The 17,552-nt window shown below is 41.4% G+C and overlaps 1 protein-coding gene across 7 annotated transcripts in view; it reads left to right on the top strand.

The window, feature by feature from the left end:
* ELMO1 (engulfment and cell motility 1) overlaps window positions 1-17,552 on the top strand; it is a 547,361-nt gene that overhangs the window by 283,858 nt on the left and 245,951 nt on the right. For all 7 annotated transcript variants that reach the window (XM_067746730.1, XM_067746728.1, XM_067746734.1 and 4 more), the window contains one exon: window positions 9,764-9,872. In XM_067746730.1, the coding sequence (XP_067602831.1) occupies window positions 9,764-9,872 (109 nt within the window). The remainder of the gene's footprint in view (window positions 1-9,763; window positions 9,873-17,552) is intronic.

Genomic DNA, 17,552 nt, shown 5'->3' with positions numbered 1-17,552 from the left:
ACATTTGGTACATTCATGATATGTTGTGCAAATGTCACCTCTACCTAGTTCCAGACATAAATTATCATCACCCTGAAAGGAAACCATGTACCCATTAAGCAGTTGTTTCCCATTCTCCATCCCCCCAACCCCTGGCCACTACCAATCTGCATTCTCTTTCTATGGATTTTAACTCTTACTAATGATATTTTTATTAGTCACAGAAAAAACAACAAACAAACCCAAAAAACTCAGATTTATTTCTTCTTTCTACTTTCATTGCTTTCCACGTCCTGAAAAACAGGAGGTTTGCTAATGATGGAAACTGGAAGTAGAGATGTGATATAACTTTAAAGCAGTGGTCCATAAAGTGGGGCCCCAAATTAGCAGCATCCACATTACAGGGGAACTTGTTAGAAATGCAGATTCTTGGGTTTGCCCCAGAACAGCTGAATCATAACTCTGGGGGTGGGGCCCAGCAATCTGTGTTTTAATAAGCTTCCAGATGATTCTAACGCATGCTTCCGTTAGGGAACCATTGCTTTAAATAAACCAGATATCACCTCTCCAAGCCTCTAGGGATGCCTACAGGTGCCTTCACGCACACCTGTGCCATCCTTGGGCCCAGGAAGACGTGTACTGGCACAGGAGAGAAGGTCTTCCAGCCCTATTTCTTTGATGCAGGCATCAGCTAGGGAATCTTTCCTGCTATCCTCTGGCCTTTGGAACAGGCAACAGAGCTGTTGCCTAGGCTTCCTCCAGTGACATCAGGGTTACTGTGCAGGCACAGGCACAAATACACTGTTACTTAATCGTTTCCCCTCTTGGTGCTACTTCATACTCAAAGGGAGGACTTTTCAGCAGCGTGTGGGTGTGATTGCTTGCTGTATTTCACACATCCTGCTTTTGTTGCACGATATCAAAGTGCAGGCAGCATTTCTTTTTGGTTGATTAATGTTCAATTCGAGGTCTGTTATGAACCTCCAGGCTTTAATTACTACACCATTACCCAGTCAATTCCTTGCCATTTTATATTTATGGCCTTTATTATGCCTCTGCATGTGCAATTGCCTAATTTTATTCTGGAAGAATTTCACCTCATTAGCTGGATTTTGTACCATTCTTCTCATTTGTCCATATTGTTATTTATCTCGGTTCCTTGTGTGTGCTTTCCACCTTATTTTTTCACCAATCTGACCCTTTGTACATACTTCTTCTCCTTTTCCTGGGATGCATTGTTCTTTTGCCCTTGGAAACAGCTCTTCAAGTTTTTGCACACTCTTCTCTGGGTGGTCTTTTCCCTGGTGATCTGTTACACTCACTCTTAACTGGTTTTTCCGTCTGGATTGCTTGGTGTCGTTGGCCCTTCCAAAGGCCTGGAGGCCCAGCTCTTCAGCCCTGGACATACCATGGACAGTGGTTTCTCTCTAAAGGGCCAATTAAGGATCAGGGAAGAAGCTTTTTTATTTTTTAAAGACTATGCTGCTAAAAATAATTTTTAAAAGACCTCTAAAATGCCTTACTAACACTCCCTGTCTCAGTCCCCCCAGTGCCTCAGAAGAATTTAGAGTTTGGTTTGCTTGCTTTGATATTTTCTTACGTTCCATCCCAGACCTGCTGAATCAAACTCCGGGGAGCAAGCCAGCAGTCTGGGTTTTATAAGCCCCCAGATGATTCTGATGCCCACTCAAGTTTGAGAGCCACTGTTCTCAAAAGATGCTGAAAGAAGTTCAGGAAACCCACCTAAGTCAGAAACAGTATTTATTCCACCTGAGTCCTTACTTTGCCAAAGAGCAAGATTAATAATTTCGATAGCAGTTGTGTTTGGGTTTTTGTTGTGTGTGGTTTTTATCAACATCTTTGCCCTAGAGTTATAAGAACATTTCTGTAAATCAAGAGCTCATGTAATTATTATAGCAATAGGAGATCAATCGTCTCCCCCATTGAGTATTTGAGATGTCTCAGGCACTAAGAGATCTTTACCTCCATTTTTTATTTTCATTTAATCTTTACAGCCCTTTGTAGGTTGGTATTCCTGTTCCCATTTTTATCGGCGGAAACTCACGTTAAGGAATATGTGTTAAGTCACCAAGTCTGTTAGATGTAGATCTAGGAAAATCGTCTCTGTCCAGAGCCACATTATCCCGTCATCTGCTACCATGTTAAGGACTTTCCTGATCAAAACTTTATTATTATTATTTCATCCTCTCCTTTTTCAGTAAGTGTAGGTATCCTGTGTTTCAGTAGGAATCAGTAACAGGAATGTGTGCTCTAGGGTTAGGCCACCTAAGTTCCTGAGCTGGGTCTGTTTATTTTTGTGAACCTTGGGCAAATTATACAACATCTTTTTGCTTCACGTTCTCCATCTGTAAAGTGGGATAGTGCAGTATTTCTGTCATGTGGTAGTGCATGTACCTTACATGAGATAATGAGTGAAAACACTTCGAATGAGACCTGGGAAATAAATGCTCTTGATGAATATTAGCTGTGATTTCTCTTTCTCTGCCCTCTTGTCTGTGCCGTTAAAGCTCTACTTTGGGACTCACTGTCCTTATCTGTGAAGAAGGAGTGGTGGATCAGGTGGACTAACAGCCTGGAATTCTGATTTTTTTCTGGTTTATCTTCCTGCTTGGCATAGTTTCTATAATTTTAATGTTCTTTGTTCTCTGCCCACTTAAAATCATATTGAGGCTTTGGCATGTTTATTTGATTTTAGGGACTTGCTCAAAATTCATGATCATGGTTAAGCTCTTGTGCAACCCCCTTGAGGCAGTTCAGTGCTCTTTCTAAAGCTTCCCTCTGGCTTTTTGAGACCAATCACCATTAGCATTAATACCGAAGGGAACATGGAAGGTGGCTCCCTCTTGGCCCGCAAGTCTCTGTGAGAGGACCCCACTGTGGCCTTACCCGTTGACTTTAGAAGATGTCTGTGTCTTGATGATGAGATCTAAGGGCTAACACTTCACTCTGGGGTGTTCCCTGATTCTGTTACTAATGTAAAAGTACCCCTGTGTTGGGGGTAGGGAGGGGGCTCATGGATAAAATAAAGGTTTTTATTTCTTTTTTTTTTTTTTTTTTTTTTTGCGGTACGCGGGCCTCTCACTGTTGTGGCCTCTCCCGTGGCGGAGCACAGGCTCCGGACGCGCAGGCTCAGCGGCCGTGGCTCACGCGCCCAGCCGCTCCGCGGCACGTGGGATCTTCCCGGACCGCGGCATGAACCCGTGTCCCCTGCATCGGCAGGCGGACTCTCAACCACTGCGCCACCAGGGAAGCCCAACAGACAAGTTTTAATAGAGCTTGTGGGGTTGACAAGACTCCGAGGACGGGTGTTCTATGGTGGCTGTAACTGTTTAGTATTGGGACTTTATTGCCAAAACTATCACGCTGTGACTTATTCTTTGGTGTCCTTGCTCATTCTCTGCACTTGCACAACCCCGTATTCCTGTGGAAGATTCCTGCTTGAATATGAGCACATGGGACTTCCTATCTTGCATTTCTGGTGTAAGTAGGTGGTGACACCGTTTTTATGCTTCTCCTGCTAGAATGATGGGAGAGCCTCTGCATTGCTTTTATCTGTCCCTAGAGGCCAGTCATCAAAGAGCCAGTCTCACTGCAGTCATAATTTTCGTTTAGTTGCTGGTAAATGTTGGCCAAGGGCCTCAAGGAAATACGAAGAGGGAGGGCAATAAAGCGATTATAAACACCAACTCTGTCAAGTCTGCTTTAGGCATTTTGCCTTTGTTTTGTGATTTAGGATGCACAACAGTCCTATGAAGTGGGCTTTCTGGAATTTGTGTACAATTCACAAAAAGACGCAGTGCCTCATGCAAGCTTACACTAGTTTGGCCCAGGCTTTCTATGTTATACATGCTTCCCGCAGCAGCTTTGGGTCAGAATTGGGGCGAGACGGACAATCCCTTCTCTTGGAGAGAACACGGTCCTGGTCCACATACTGTCCTTGCTGGCCTGTGAGGAGACCATTAAGCTTCATGTGACCATCAGAGTCAAAGCAGCCTGAACAAAAACCTCCACAGATGAGAGGAGATGGAAGAAGCCCTTGAGGCTTGGTCCAGGGCTGGCTACAGGGAAAGCAGAACGGACTGCACTCACCCCAGATGAGGAGAGCTTAAGAGAAAGAGGAGGAAAGTGTGACAGGGACAATCAGCTGAACATAAGTCAGCAACATGACGCTGAAGCTAAGAGGCAACTACTAGAGTGTGGTTGGCCATGTACTTGGCACTTAAAGGTAACTCCCAAGCCAGATAAGTTTGTCACCAATGGAGAAGAAGAACTCAAAATGCATGGAAGTAAAGCCTGTGGGAACCGTCCACACAAAGTCATTAACCCTGAGCAATAGTTACTGACCCTTAAGGGATAAATGAGATAAGAGAGAACCTTATACCTTTGTCTAGAAGGGTCTGGGATTTATAAACCCACTTCAGTGAGATAGAGGAAATTGATCAAAGTTCCCTTAGCCTCTTGAGACATGAAATCCATTGAGTTTCACAGCAATGTATATGTGAAGGCAGTGTGTGAAATATAATGGGGAAGGAGGAGATTTGGAAATTGAAGACCTTAAAAATTGAATTCCAGGAGTGACTTAGGCTATGATCTAAGCAGATCATCTCTTCCTCTTGTTTTAACTTTCTTAAGAGAATAATAATAATACCTGCCTTATCCATTTTATGGACTTGTTGGGGAATCAGTGGATAGAAAATATGTAAATATACTCCGTAAAGTTGAAGTATTTAATAAAATGTTTTTTATAGTTAATATTGCATAAATATCAAGTGTTCTATAAAATATGCAGACAGTTTCAACTACTTTCGGTATATGAAGTATTCTAAAATGAGTGATAATAGCAGTTTTTAATATGTACTCCATCCATCGAGGTTTCTGTTCCAGCATGTTTGCTTTTAAAACCAAAGAGTGAGGGAAAAAAATACAGATGAAAAATATGCTTTGATATTTCCAGATAGAGCTCAAAATATCTCACGTAAACATGATTAATACCAGAATGTTGAAATTGAAAATAGATATATTAGTGTATGTATTAAGTAAAAAAAAAAACTACTGTCTAGTCTAAGAATGATCTCTCACTGTAGTAATATCTTATTAGTAACATTCATAACCATAGTCTTCTCTGAATATTTCTGTGACAGTGTTGACCTTAAAGCCCACACAGGCAGCTTGAAAGGTTTGTGTCGGCTTTGTCTAAAGAAACCAATCAAGAAGGAGAGTCTGTTTTTCTTTAGGTGGGTAAATATAATAAGATGGATGGCACATTTTTTTTTAAAACAGATCTTTGTTCATAGGACTCTTTTTTAAATTATTTATTTATTTATTTACTTATTTTTGGCTGCCTGGGGTCTTTGTTGCTGCGCGCAGACTTTCTCTAGTTGCGACGGTGAGTGGGGGCTACTGTTCATTGTGGTGCGAGGGATTCCCATTGCGGTGGCTTCTCTTGTTGCAGAGCACGGGCTCTAGGCACACGGGCTTCAGTAGTTGCGGCACAGGAGCTCAGTAGTTGTGGATTGAGGGCTCTAGAGCGCAGGCTCAGTAGTTGAGGCACACGGGCTTAGTTGCTCCGCAGCATGTGGATCTTCCTGGACCAGAGCTTGAACCCGTGTTCCCTGCATTGGCAGGCGGATTCTTAACCACTGTGCCACCAGGGTAGTCCCTAGAGATGGATGGTACATTAAAGAGTAAAGAGAAGGGCTTTTCCAAGCTGATTTACGTATTGGTTACTTAAATTACTCCTTAATTTAGTACCTGCTAATAAACAGTGCCTTGGAAATGTTTTCGGAACATTTATTGGCTGCAGTAATTCCACCTACAGTGTATTCAGATCACATCCTTATTAAATATTGATGCTCTCATGAAATGTGAATTGTTAATGTGAAATGCCAGGGAATGTCCTCGCTGGGAGCTGGGGGCTGGCTGAAGACTACCTGTCTCCTGTCTTTTCTTTATGTTCTTCTTGCTCTGTTTCCCCCACTCATTTCCCATCATCAAGAGATTCAGATTTGCTCCTTGATGGGGCAATCTCAGATACAGACATTTTCAAAGAGAAAGATTCACTGATTGATGGGAACTTAGTTGTTCTTCCCTCCTGCTTTCCTGAACTGGAATTCCTGATTAGAGCCAGAAAGGGTTCTCCTAAAAAGAAGAGGGTGATTCAGGCTCCGTCGAATGAAACTGTTCACGTTCAGGCAAATTTCCAAAAGAGACCATGAAGAGGGGCAGAGGCTTTCAAGGACTCCAGCGCTGGTCCTTCCTGCTTGGCAGGAGAAAGGATTTAGTTGGATTTTATGACCAGCTTTCTCAGAGGAAAAGCAACCAACTCAGAACACGTGTTGGCTAAAGAGACTGTAAGGAAGAATTTTATCATAAATCCCAAGGACAGCAAAGGCTAGGTTCACGCTGATATGCAATGCATAATTATTTATGTGAGCATGTGCTGCAAACACTTGACAGTTGACAGGTCCCGCAAAATGGGATGGCTCATCGACTTCTTGGACAATCATAAGGGTGATAAAGCAACAATGATGAACTTCGAAAGCTGCCGTGATTCAGCAAGTGGAACTGTTTAGGTTGTGATTAGGGTTAGGTATACGTGCAATGCTGGAGGAACATCCCCAAATGGAAATGGTTGATTTGTTAGTGTGGTACTGTCAGTGCATACAATAATTATGTGTGTGTGTATGTGTGTGTTATTGTTACAGTGTTTGTGCAGATAACAATGGGAGCACATTTGTATTGAAAACCTACTCCTTTGGCTTTATTTTATTTTATTGATTTATTGATTGATTGATTGATAGGTAAGGAGTGGATTTATTTAGAAACACACTCCACAGACAGACTGTGGGCCATCTCAGAAGGCAAGAGGCCCCAGGGTATGGGGAGGTTAGTTATTATTATTAATTAATTAATTAATTAATTAATTTAATACAGCAGGTTCTTATCTTTTTTATACATATTAGTGTATGTATGTCAAAGTATTAGTGTATGTGTGTCAATCCCAATCTCCTAATTCATCCCACCACCACCACCCCACCCCCACTTCCCCCCTTGCTGTCCATACGTTTATTCTTTACAGTAGTATCTATTTCTGCCTTGCAAACCAGTTCATCTGTACCATCTTTCTAGATTCCACATATATGCGTTAATATACGATATTTGTTTTTCTCTATCTGACTTACTTCACTCTGTATGACAGTCTCTAGGTCCATCCACGTCTCTACAAATGACCCAATTTCGTTCCTTTTTATGGCTGAGTAATATTCCATTGTATATATGTACCACATCTTTATCCATTCGTCTGTTGATGGGCATTTAGGTTGCTTCCATGACCTGGCTATTGTAAACAGTGCTGCAATGAACATTGGGGTGCATGTGTCTTTTTGAATTATGGTTTTCTCTGGGTACATGCCCATTAGTGCGATTGCTGGGTCATATGGTAATTATTTTTAGTTTTTTAAGGAAACTCCATACTGTTCTCCATAGTGCTTGTATCAATTTACATTCCCACCAACAGTGCAAAGGGTTCCCTTTTCACCAAACCTTCCCAGCATTTGTTGTTTGTAGATTTTCTGATGATGCCCATTCTAACTGGTGTGAGGTGATACCTCACTGTAGTTTTGATTTGTATTTCTCTAATAATTAGTGATGTTGAGCAGCTTTTCATGTGCTTCTTGGCCATCTGTATGTCTTCTGTGTAGAAATGTCTATTTAGGTCTTCTGCCCATTTTTGGATTGGGTTGGTTGTTTTTTTGTTATTGAGCTCCTGGAACCTGAACACTGCCCTGTACAATTCCAAACCTCTCCACATGGTAGACCAGGCAGTGTACAGAGGTTGTGTCCAAAACACATCTTACTCAACTCAGGGGCTCTGTCCTTGATCTCTGCCTGAAATAGTCTTTCTCCCAGACCTTGACATGGCAAGCTCTTTCTCACCCTTTGATTCCCAATAGTCACCTAGTTGTCTACACTCTCCTCCCCAAGTCTTCCCTGTTATTCTTTGCCACCTCAACTACTTTTTTTCATGACACTTGTTATAAACTGTAATTACCTCTTTTGTTTTATCTGTTTCCCTCAATTAGAGTGGATGCTCTGATAAGTCAGAGCCCTGGTCTTGTTCTCCACTTTACAGGCCTAGACATCTTCCTGGTAGACAATAGGTACTCATTTACTACTGTAGATTGAATGAATAAAACATCATTTCTGCCACCAAAGAGGTCATAGTCTGGGGGAAAAACAACATAAGTTGATGTACAACATTGTTGTAAACGCTACTGGGATGCACCTACTCAGGGTGGTGTAGCTTTTGAGGACATTCCAGACAACTCCATTGAGGAAGTTGGAGGTGGTGTCAGAGATGGATATGCTGATTATTCCTTTTGTCAACGTATGAATTTGAAGATTGGCAACTTTTGTTTTTAAATTTTGTGCATTTTAGAACAATTGGCTAATTCCCCTTTATTTTTGAAGTTTAGTAACTTTAAAATAGAGTTTTCCTGTTTTGTTTTACTTTTGTTTAATACATGTGCAGAATGACTCCCTTAGTTATGGTAGGAATATCTCAAACTAGCTTAAGGAAAGAGGAGAATTTATTGGATGGCCCAAAGGATTTTCAGCGGAAGGGTTTAGCAAATAAACCGTAAGGTTAGGGAAGTAGCTTTGCTCCAGGAACACGTGGGACCAGCCGCTCAAACGCTGTCAGGGCTACCAGTGCCTCTCCTCTCTGTTTTCCCTTGCATTTTGGCTTGCTTTCCTTTTTTCTTTTTTTGTTTTTTTTCTTGCAGATTCACTTTCAGGTAGTTCCTACACTCATACCTCGTGGGTACTGTCAGCGTAGTTGGGCCAGTTTTTCCCTTTTTGTGTGATAAGTCTCAGGGAAGGACTCTGGTTGGTCCAGTTTGTGTCACGTGTCCCTTAGGTGTGGTCCGGTCAACTAGTGCCAAGGGTGAGATCTTGTAAGAACATGGAAACTCCTGTGGGAAGTATGTGATTAAACGTAGGAGATGAACCATTAAAAAAGGACAAAATAATGCCATTTGCAGCAACATGGATGCAACTAGAGATTATCAAACTAAGTGAAGTAAGCCAGAAAGACAAAGGCAAATACCATATGATATCACTTACATGTGGAATCTAAAATATGACACAAATGAACTTATCTATGGAACAGAAACAGAATCACAGACATAGAGAACAGACTGGTGTTTGCCAAGGGGGAGGGGTTTGGGGGAGGGATGGAGTGGGAGGTTGGGGTTAGCAGATGTAAGCTTCTATATATAGAATGGATAAACAACAAGGTCCTACTGTACAGCACAGAGAACTATATTCAATATCCTATCATAAATAGAAAAAAATATTTAAGAAAAGGAAAAAAATGTAGGAGCTGAAGTCATAGAAAGAGACTTGCTATTCCCAGGAAAGGGAAGATACGACCGGGAGAAAAAGAGAGTGGTTTTGTCACTTAAGTAAAAAGTCTTTACTGTGCTATTTTTAAAAACTCTCCATGGGCACCTCTGTATAAGTGGAAACCAATGAGCAAAATATCCTCTTACAGAGTTGAAAATGGTTTTAGGAGATTTGGAAAACATGAGAGTTTTCAGTCCTTTTACAGAGAATATACTTAAAGTACAGCTTTGTTCTGCCCCCAAGAGCCCTAGTTTGGTGGTCTGGAGTGGATCTGTTTCTCTTTATAGTAGAGCCAACATTTCTGATGTTTTCTGCAAACTGACTTTCCTTTCTGACCTGTTCCCTTTCCTGCTTGCAGATTGTGCTTGAGAACAGTAGCCGAGAAGATAAGCATGAATGTCCCTTTGGCCGCAGTAGTATAGAGCTGACCAAGATGCTGTGTGAGATCTTGAAAGTGGGCGAGCTGCGTAAGTACACATATTTCCCACAGGGTGTGAGGCTTGGCAGAGACCCAGCTTCCAGGGTAGTGCCCTGACCTACATGCAGGGTTCCCAAGGTGCTGACAGCTAAGCAGGAGCATCCCCGTGGACCGAACATTCTTTGGCTCAGGTTTCCAGTGTATGTATTTCTTCATGTCTGCCCTGGGAATAAATCTTATTAAAATCTACAGGGATGGAAAAATGTGCAGGTATTGAGACTGAATTTCAAATATTATAAAAAAGAATGTATATTAAGAAATGAGTGTATATTTCTCTGTTTAGGAAATAGATCTATGGATTCCTTTTTAAAAATTCCAGTTTTTATGCTACCAGTAGATCACTTTCTTTTCTTTCTTTTTTTATTGAATTTTATTTTATTTTTTTTTTATACAGCAGATTCTTATTAGTCATCAATTTTTTTTTTTTTTTTTTTTTTTTTTGCGATATGTGGGCCTCTCACTGTTGTGGCCTCTCCCGTTGCGGAGCACAGGCTCCGGACACGCAGGCTCAGCAGCCATGGCTCACAGGCCTAGCCGCTCCATGGCATGTGGGATCTTCCCAGTCCAGGGCGTGAACCCATGTCCCCTGCATCGGCAAGTGGACTCTCAACCACTGTGCCACCAGGGAAGCCGCAGTCATCAGTTTTATACACATCAGTGTATACGTGTCAATCCCAATCTCACAATTCTTCACACCACCACCCCCACTGCCCCACCACTTTCCCCCCTTGGTGTCCGTACGTTTGTTCTCTACATCTGTGTCTCAATTTCTGTGCTGCAAACCGGTTAATCTGTACCATTTTTCTAGGTTCCACATATATGCGTTAATATACGATATATTTTTTCTCTTTCTGACTTACTTCACTCTGTATGACAGTCTCTGGATCCATCCACATCTCAACAAATGACCCAATATCTTTCCTTTTTATGGCTGAGTAATATTCCATTATATATATGTACCACATCTTCTTTATCCATTTGTCTGTCGATGGGCATTTAGGTTGCTTCCATGACCTGGCAATTGTAAATAGTGCTGCAATGAACATTGGGGTGCATGTGTCTTCTTGAATTATGGTTTTCTCTGGGTATATGCCCAGTGGCGGATCATATGGTAATTCTATTTTTAGTTGTTTAAGGAACCTCCAAACTGTTCTCAATAGTGGCTGAATCAATTTACATTCCCACCAACAGTGCAGGAGGGTTCCCTTTTCTCCACACTCTCTCCAGCATTTTTTGTTTGTAGATTTTCTGATGATGCCCATTCTAACTGGTGTGAGGTGATACCTTGTTGTAGTTTTGATTTGCATTTCTCTAATAATTAGTGATGTTGAGCAGCTTTTCATGTGCTTCTTGGCCATCTGTGTGTCTTCTTTGGAGAAATGTCTATTTAGATCTGCCCATTTTTGGATCGGGTTTTTTTTTTTATATGGAGCTGCATGAGCTGTTTATATATTTTGGAGATTAATCCTTTGTCCGTTGATTCATTTGCAAATATTTTCTCCCTTTCTGAAGCTTGTCTTTTCATCTTGTTTATGGATTCCTTTGCTGTGCAAAAGCTTTGCAGGTTCATTAGGTCCCATTTGTTTATTTTTGTTTTTATTTCCATTACTCTAGGAGGTGGATCAAAAAAGATCTTGCTGTGATTTATGTCAAAGAGTGTTCTTCCTATATTTTCCTCTAAGAGTTTTTTAGTGTCCGGTCTTCCATTTAGGTCTCGAATCCATTTTGAGTTTATTTTTGTGTTTGCTTTTAGGGAGTGTTCTAATTTCATTCTTTTACATGTAGCTATCCAGTTTTCCCAGCACCACTTATTGAAGAGACTGTTTTTTCTCCATTGTATATCCTTGCCTCCTTTGTCATAGATTAGTTGACCGTAGGTGCATGGGTTTATCTCTGGGCTTTCTATCTTGTTCCATTGATCTGTGTTTCTGTTTTTGTGCCAGTACCGTATTGTCTTGATTACTGTAGCTTTGTAGTGTAGTCTGAAGTCAGGGAGCCTGATTCCTCCAGCTCCGTTTATTCCCTCAAGATTTCTTTGGCTATTCAGGGTCTTTTGTGTCTCCATACAAATTTTAAGATTTTTTGTTCTAGTTCCGTAAAAAATGTCATTGGTAATTTGATAGGGATTGCACTGAATCTGTAGATTGCTTTGGGTAGTATAGACATTTTCACAATATTGATTCTTCCAATCCAAGAACATGGTATATCTCTCCATCCGTTGGTATCATCTTTAATTTCTTTCATCAGTGTCTTATAGTTTTCGGAAACAGGTCTTTTGTCTCCCTAGGTAGGTTGATTCCTAGGTATTTTATTCATTTTGTTGCAATGGTAAATGAGAGTGTTTCCTTAATTTCTCTTTCAGATTTTTCATCATTAGTGTATAGGAATACAGGAGATTTCTGTGCCTTAATTTTGTATCCTGCAAGTTTACCAAATTCATTGATTAGCTCTAGTAGTTTTCTGGTGGCATCTTTAGGATTCTCTATATATAGTATCATGTCATCTGCAAACAGTGACAATTTTACTGTTCTTTTTCAATTTGTATTCCTTTTATTTCTTTTTCTTTTCTGATTGCCGTGGCTAGGACTTCCAAAACTATGTTGAATAATAGTGGTGAGAGTGGATATCCTTGTCCCTTTCCTGATCTTAGAGGAAATGCTTTCAGTTTTTCACCATTGAGAATGATGTTGGCTGTGGGTTGGTCATATATGGCCTTTATTATGTTGAGGTAGGTTCCCTGTATGCCCACTTTCTGGAGAGTTTAAGTCATAAATGGGTGTTGAATTTTGTCAGAAGCTTTTTTGCATCTATTGAGATGATCATATGGTTTTTATTCTTCAATTTGTTAATATGGTGTATCACATTGATTCACTTGCGTATATTGAAGAATCCTTTCATCCCTGGGATAAATCCCACTTGTTCATTGTGTATAATCCTTTTAATGTGTTGTTGGATTCTGTTTACTAGTATTTTGTTGAGGATTTTCACATCTATATTCATCAGTGATATTGGTCTGTAATTTTCTTTTCTTGTAGTATCTTTGTCTTGTTTTGGTATCAGAGTGATGGTTGCCTCATAGAATGAGTTTGGGAGTGTTCCTTCCTCCACAGTTTTTTGGAAGAGTTTGAGAAGGATGGGTGTTAACTCCTCTCTAAATGTTTCATAGAATTCACCTGTGAAGCCATCTGGTCCTGGACTTTTGTTTGTTGGAAGATTTTTAATCACAGTTTCAATTTCATTACTTGTGATTGGTCTGTTCATATTTTCTGCTTTTTCCTGGTTCAGTCTTGGAAAGTTATACCTTTCTAAGAATTTGTTCATTTCTTCCAGGTTGTCCATTTTATTGGCATAGAGTTGCTTGTAGTAGTGTCTTAGGATGCTTGTATTTCTGCGGTGTCTGTTGTAACTTCTCCTTTTTCATTTCTAATTTTATTGATTTCAGTCCTCTCCCTCTTTTTCTTGATGAGTCTGGCTAATGGTTTATCAATTTTGTTTATCTTCTCAAAGAACCAGATTTTAGTTTTATTGATCTTTGCTATTGTTTTCTTTGTTTCTATTTCATTTATTTCTGCTCTGATCTTTATGATTTCTTTCCTTCTGCTAACTTTGGGTTTTGTTTGTTCTTCTTTCTCTAGTTCCTTTAAGTGTAAAGTTAGATTGTTTATTGAGATTTTTCTTGTTTCTTGATGTAGGCTTGTATAGCTATAAACTTCCCTCTTAGAACTGCTTTTGCTGCATTCCATAGGTTTTGGATCGTCATGCTTTCATTGTCGTTTGTATTGTTCATCTCTGTTTGTTTGTTCTTTAAATCTTCTAAGTCTTTGTTAAACATTTCTTGCATCTTCTCGATCTCTGCCTCCATTCTTTTTCCGAGGTCCTGGATCATCTTCACTATCATTATTCTGAATTCTTTTTCTGGAAGGTTGCCTATCTCCACTTCATTTAGTTGTTTTTCTTGGGTTTTATCTTGTTCCTTCATCTGGTACATAGCCCTCTGCCTTTTCATCTTCTCTATCTTTCTGTGAATGTGGTTTTTGTTCCACAGGCTGCGGGACTGTAGTTCTTCTTGCTTTTGCTCTCTGCCCTCTGGTGGATGAGGCTATCTAAGAGGCTTGTGCAAGTTTCCTGATGGGAGGGACTGGTGGTGGGTAAAGCTGACTGTTGCTCTTGTGGGCAGAGCTCAGTAAAACTTTAATCCGCTTGTCTGCTGATAGTTGGGGCTGAGTTCCCTCCCTGTTGGTTGTTTGGCCTGAGGCACCCAACATTGGAGCCTACCTGGGCTCTTTGGTGGGGCTAATGGCCGATCTGGGAAGCCTCACGCCAAGGAGTACTTCCCAGAACTTCTGCTGCCCGTATCCTTGTCCTCACGGTGAGCCACAGCCACCCCCCACCTCTGCCGGAGGCCTTCAAACACTAGCAGGTAGGTCTGGATCAGTCTCCCCTGGGGTCACTGCTCCTTCCCCTGGGTCCCAGTGCACACACTACTTTGTGTGTGCCCTCCAAGAGTGGAGTCACTGTTTCCCCCAGTCCTGTCGAAGTCCTGCAATCAAATCCCACTAGCCTTCAAAGTCTGATTCTCTAGGAATTCCTCCTCCCGTTGCCAGACCCCCAGGTTGGGATGCCTGACATGGGGCTCAGAACCTTCACTCCAGTGGGTGGACTTCTGTGGTATAAGTGTTCTCCAGTCTGTGAGTCACCCACCCAGTGGTTATGGGATTTGATTTTATTGTGATTGCGCCCCTCCTACCATCTCACTGTGGCTTCTCCTTTGTCTTTGGATGTGGGTATCTTTTTTGGTGAGTTCCAGTGTCTTCCTTTCGATGATTGTCCAGCGGCTAGTTGTGATTCTGGTGTTCTCGCAAGAGGGAGTGAGAGCACATCTTTCTACTCCACCATCTTGGTTCCAATAAAGCTGAATCTTTTTTCTGAAACATGTTTTTTATGTAAAGAACAATTGCATACCTTAATGAAATCCTCTTGCTTCCGGTATTTTACTTGTTTAGAATGCTTTCTCTATGAAAGAAGGAATTATTGAAGGAAATGGGTAGATGATCATGAAAAATGTGGTCAGAAATATGCTTATTGCTCTTTTTCTTCCTTAGATTACAAAATTTAGGAGAGGACACCTAGAAATAGAGAGCATGATAATTTTCTTGCCTTTTGCTCACTGGCATAATTTGGCTTTAACTTGTTAAGGCAAATATGATTTAACCTGGCCTGCAATCATTGTCAGCATTGAGTCTTCCTATAGTGGGTAAATTCCATTGCCTCCACCAGCTATAGAGCTGACACACAGATAAATCTTTCCTTGTAGGCTTAATAACATGGGCACCAGAGAAGGCTGTTTATACCAGAGAAATGTCAAGTGTTTGCTATTATTGTGAAAGCGTAAATATTTAGTCACCTGCTTGAGAGCTTAAAATAATGGTCTGAAATGATTAATGGGAAAGAATCTAAAGATTAAATTGAGAAGGGGGTTATGTTTTATTTACAGTATAGAACTGACTACACACACTGCTGAGGTAAATTTAAAAATTTAAAACTTAATAAGGACGAAGCTAAGAGTTTGAGGTGTTTGACCAAGATGTTATCATCCTCCCATGTAGGGGTGTAGGGGAAAGAAGTTGAGGTGGACGTTGAACTGCCATGGAAGTTTGTTACTAGTGAGCCCAAATTAGGGCATTTTTGCATTAAGAGTAGCAGCCTGACCTGAGAGATTTCTGTTCTCGGGTTCACTCATCATCACCAATGTTAACATTTCAGTTTATCTGGGTGCTTGAAGTGAGTTATTCTTCCTACTCCTCATTCGACTAACTTGTGGAGATTTATGTCCACTCTGTAGCTTACTGTGTATTCTGCTGAAGGATTCAAGTCCTGAATCAAACAAATTCTCCTGAATTCCTCAGTCTGATAACCATGCGTATTTTGCATTCATTTCAATTTGATGGAGGAAACTGTAGAAAGTCGCTTGCTTGAAAGCACTGCAAGACCATCCAAGATTTTGAGAAACTGGAGAAGAAGCAGAATCATGCTCTGCTTGGCTGGTACTTCTTGTGTCCAGGTTATTGCCCTGCAATGTCCTTTTCTTACCCTGCTTTCATTTTCATCTTCCCCAATGGCCTCCTTTGGCTATTAGCTCTCATCCTGATGGCAGTAGAAGGTATACTCTTCTGTGCTTTGACTGCCATACCCAGCTTTCTCCTCTTCTCCTTTGCCTAACGAACATGTTAAAAGTTAGCACAGAACAGAGATATGGTGAACTAGAAGGAGAATACTGGGGACAAGGGGCAGCTTGGTTCCATCTCTGCCACTTATGACTTTTGTGTCCTTGGGTAATGTACGCATAAATCTCACTGTGCACTTATATTCCTACATTTCCCCAGAAATAGATCGGTAGGATTTGAGGTGATGATTTGAGTAGTTGCATTCATTCTGTCTGTATCACAAGTAACGTTGGTGGCTGAAATTGCAGTGGTAGGCGTGAGAGGAGTATCCTGGGAACAGATAGTATTCAACCTAGGGAAACTAACTTGGACAAGATAGCCAAATTTCAGGCTGTGTGTGGGCAAGGTAAACGTGGATCTGATCTGGACTCTCCTCCTTGTCAGTGGGGCCCCATCTGGTGGGCAGATGGGAACCTTGGTGGCAGGAGTCTGAGCAGACAGTGCTGCTCAGGTGGACGTCACTCTGTGCTTTGGGGGAGGGAACTGGTACAGAGTAGGGGCTGACCTCTAGCTGGTGTAGAGCAGCCTTCCCAGACTTTTCAAGACCTGGTAGTCAAGCCAGGAGCCAGGATAGAATCCCATTCGCATGGGCTGAGGTAACAGAGTGGGGATGAAAGCAAATACCTTTGGGATCTCTGGAGGTGCCCCAGATGCTGTTCTTGCACTATATATTATTCCAGAAGGTGAGAACCTTCTGTTGCAGAGAAGGATTTCAACATTCTGCCACAGTTTGCTTAGCATCTGGTCAGGTCTGGTCTCTGCAGTGAGGTTGGGCTTGGACAGCTGGGACCTGACATACTCATGGCAGGCTTCCTTCATCTAAGATGACAAATGCATTTATTCATTTGTTTAATAAAAATTTACAGATTACTTACAATGTACCAGGGACTCTACTGGACACTGCAGGTGCAAAGATGAACCAGATACAGTCTCTGGCCCCAAGAGTCAGTCTTGCATTTGGGAAAGTGTAAGAATGTGGTGGGACTGATATTTTTTCCTATTGGTTATAAATGTGTGTATAAATATTATATATATATTTATATATTATCTATCTATCTATCTACCCATTATCTGTTGTAAAGCATATTTTTTCCAATATTTTGATAGTTTGAGATTTCAGGTTGACCTGTGTTCGCCCTCTACTGACTGCAAAGGCCATTCTTGACATTTTGCAAGGCCTACCAAAGACTCCCACATTTCTGAAATCTACAGATTCAGAAATGCCCAAATTAGTTGCTTTCTGCTCATAAAATGTTAAAGGATTGCTACATTCTTTTTTTTTTATTCGGTACACGGGCCTCTCACTGTTGTGGCCTCTCCCGTTGCGGATCACAGGCTCCGGACGCGCAGGCACAGCGGCCATGGCTCACGGGCCCAACTGCTCCGCGGCATGCGGGATCTTCCCGGACTGGGGCGCGAACCCGTGTCCCCTGCATCGGCAGGCA

The sequence above is a fragment of the Pseudorca crassidens genome, chromosome 8 (assembly GCF_039906515.1).
Source record: "Pseudorca crassidens isolate mPseCra1 chromosome 8, mPseCra1.hap1, whole genome shotgun sequence".
NCBI classification, from domain to species: Eukaryota; Metazoa; Chordata; class Mammalia; order Artiodactyla; family Delphinidae; genus Pseudorca; species Pseudorca crassidens.
Note: the sequence above shows the minus strand (reverse complement) of the source record. Positions and strands in the feature narration are given on the sequence as shown.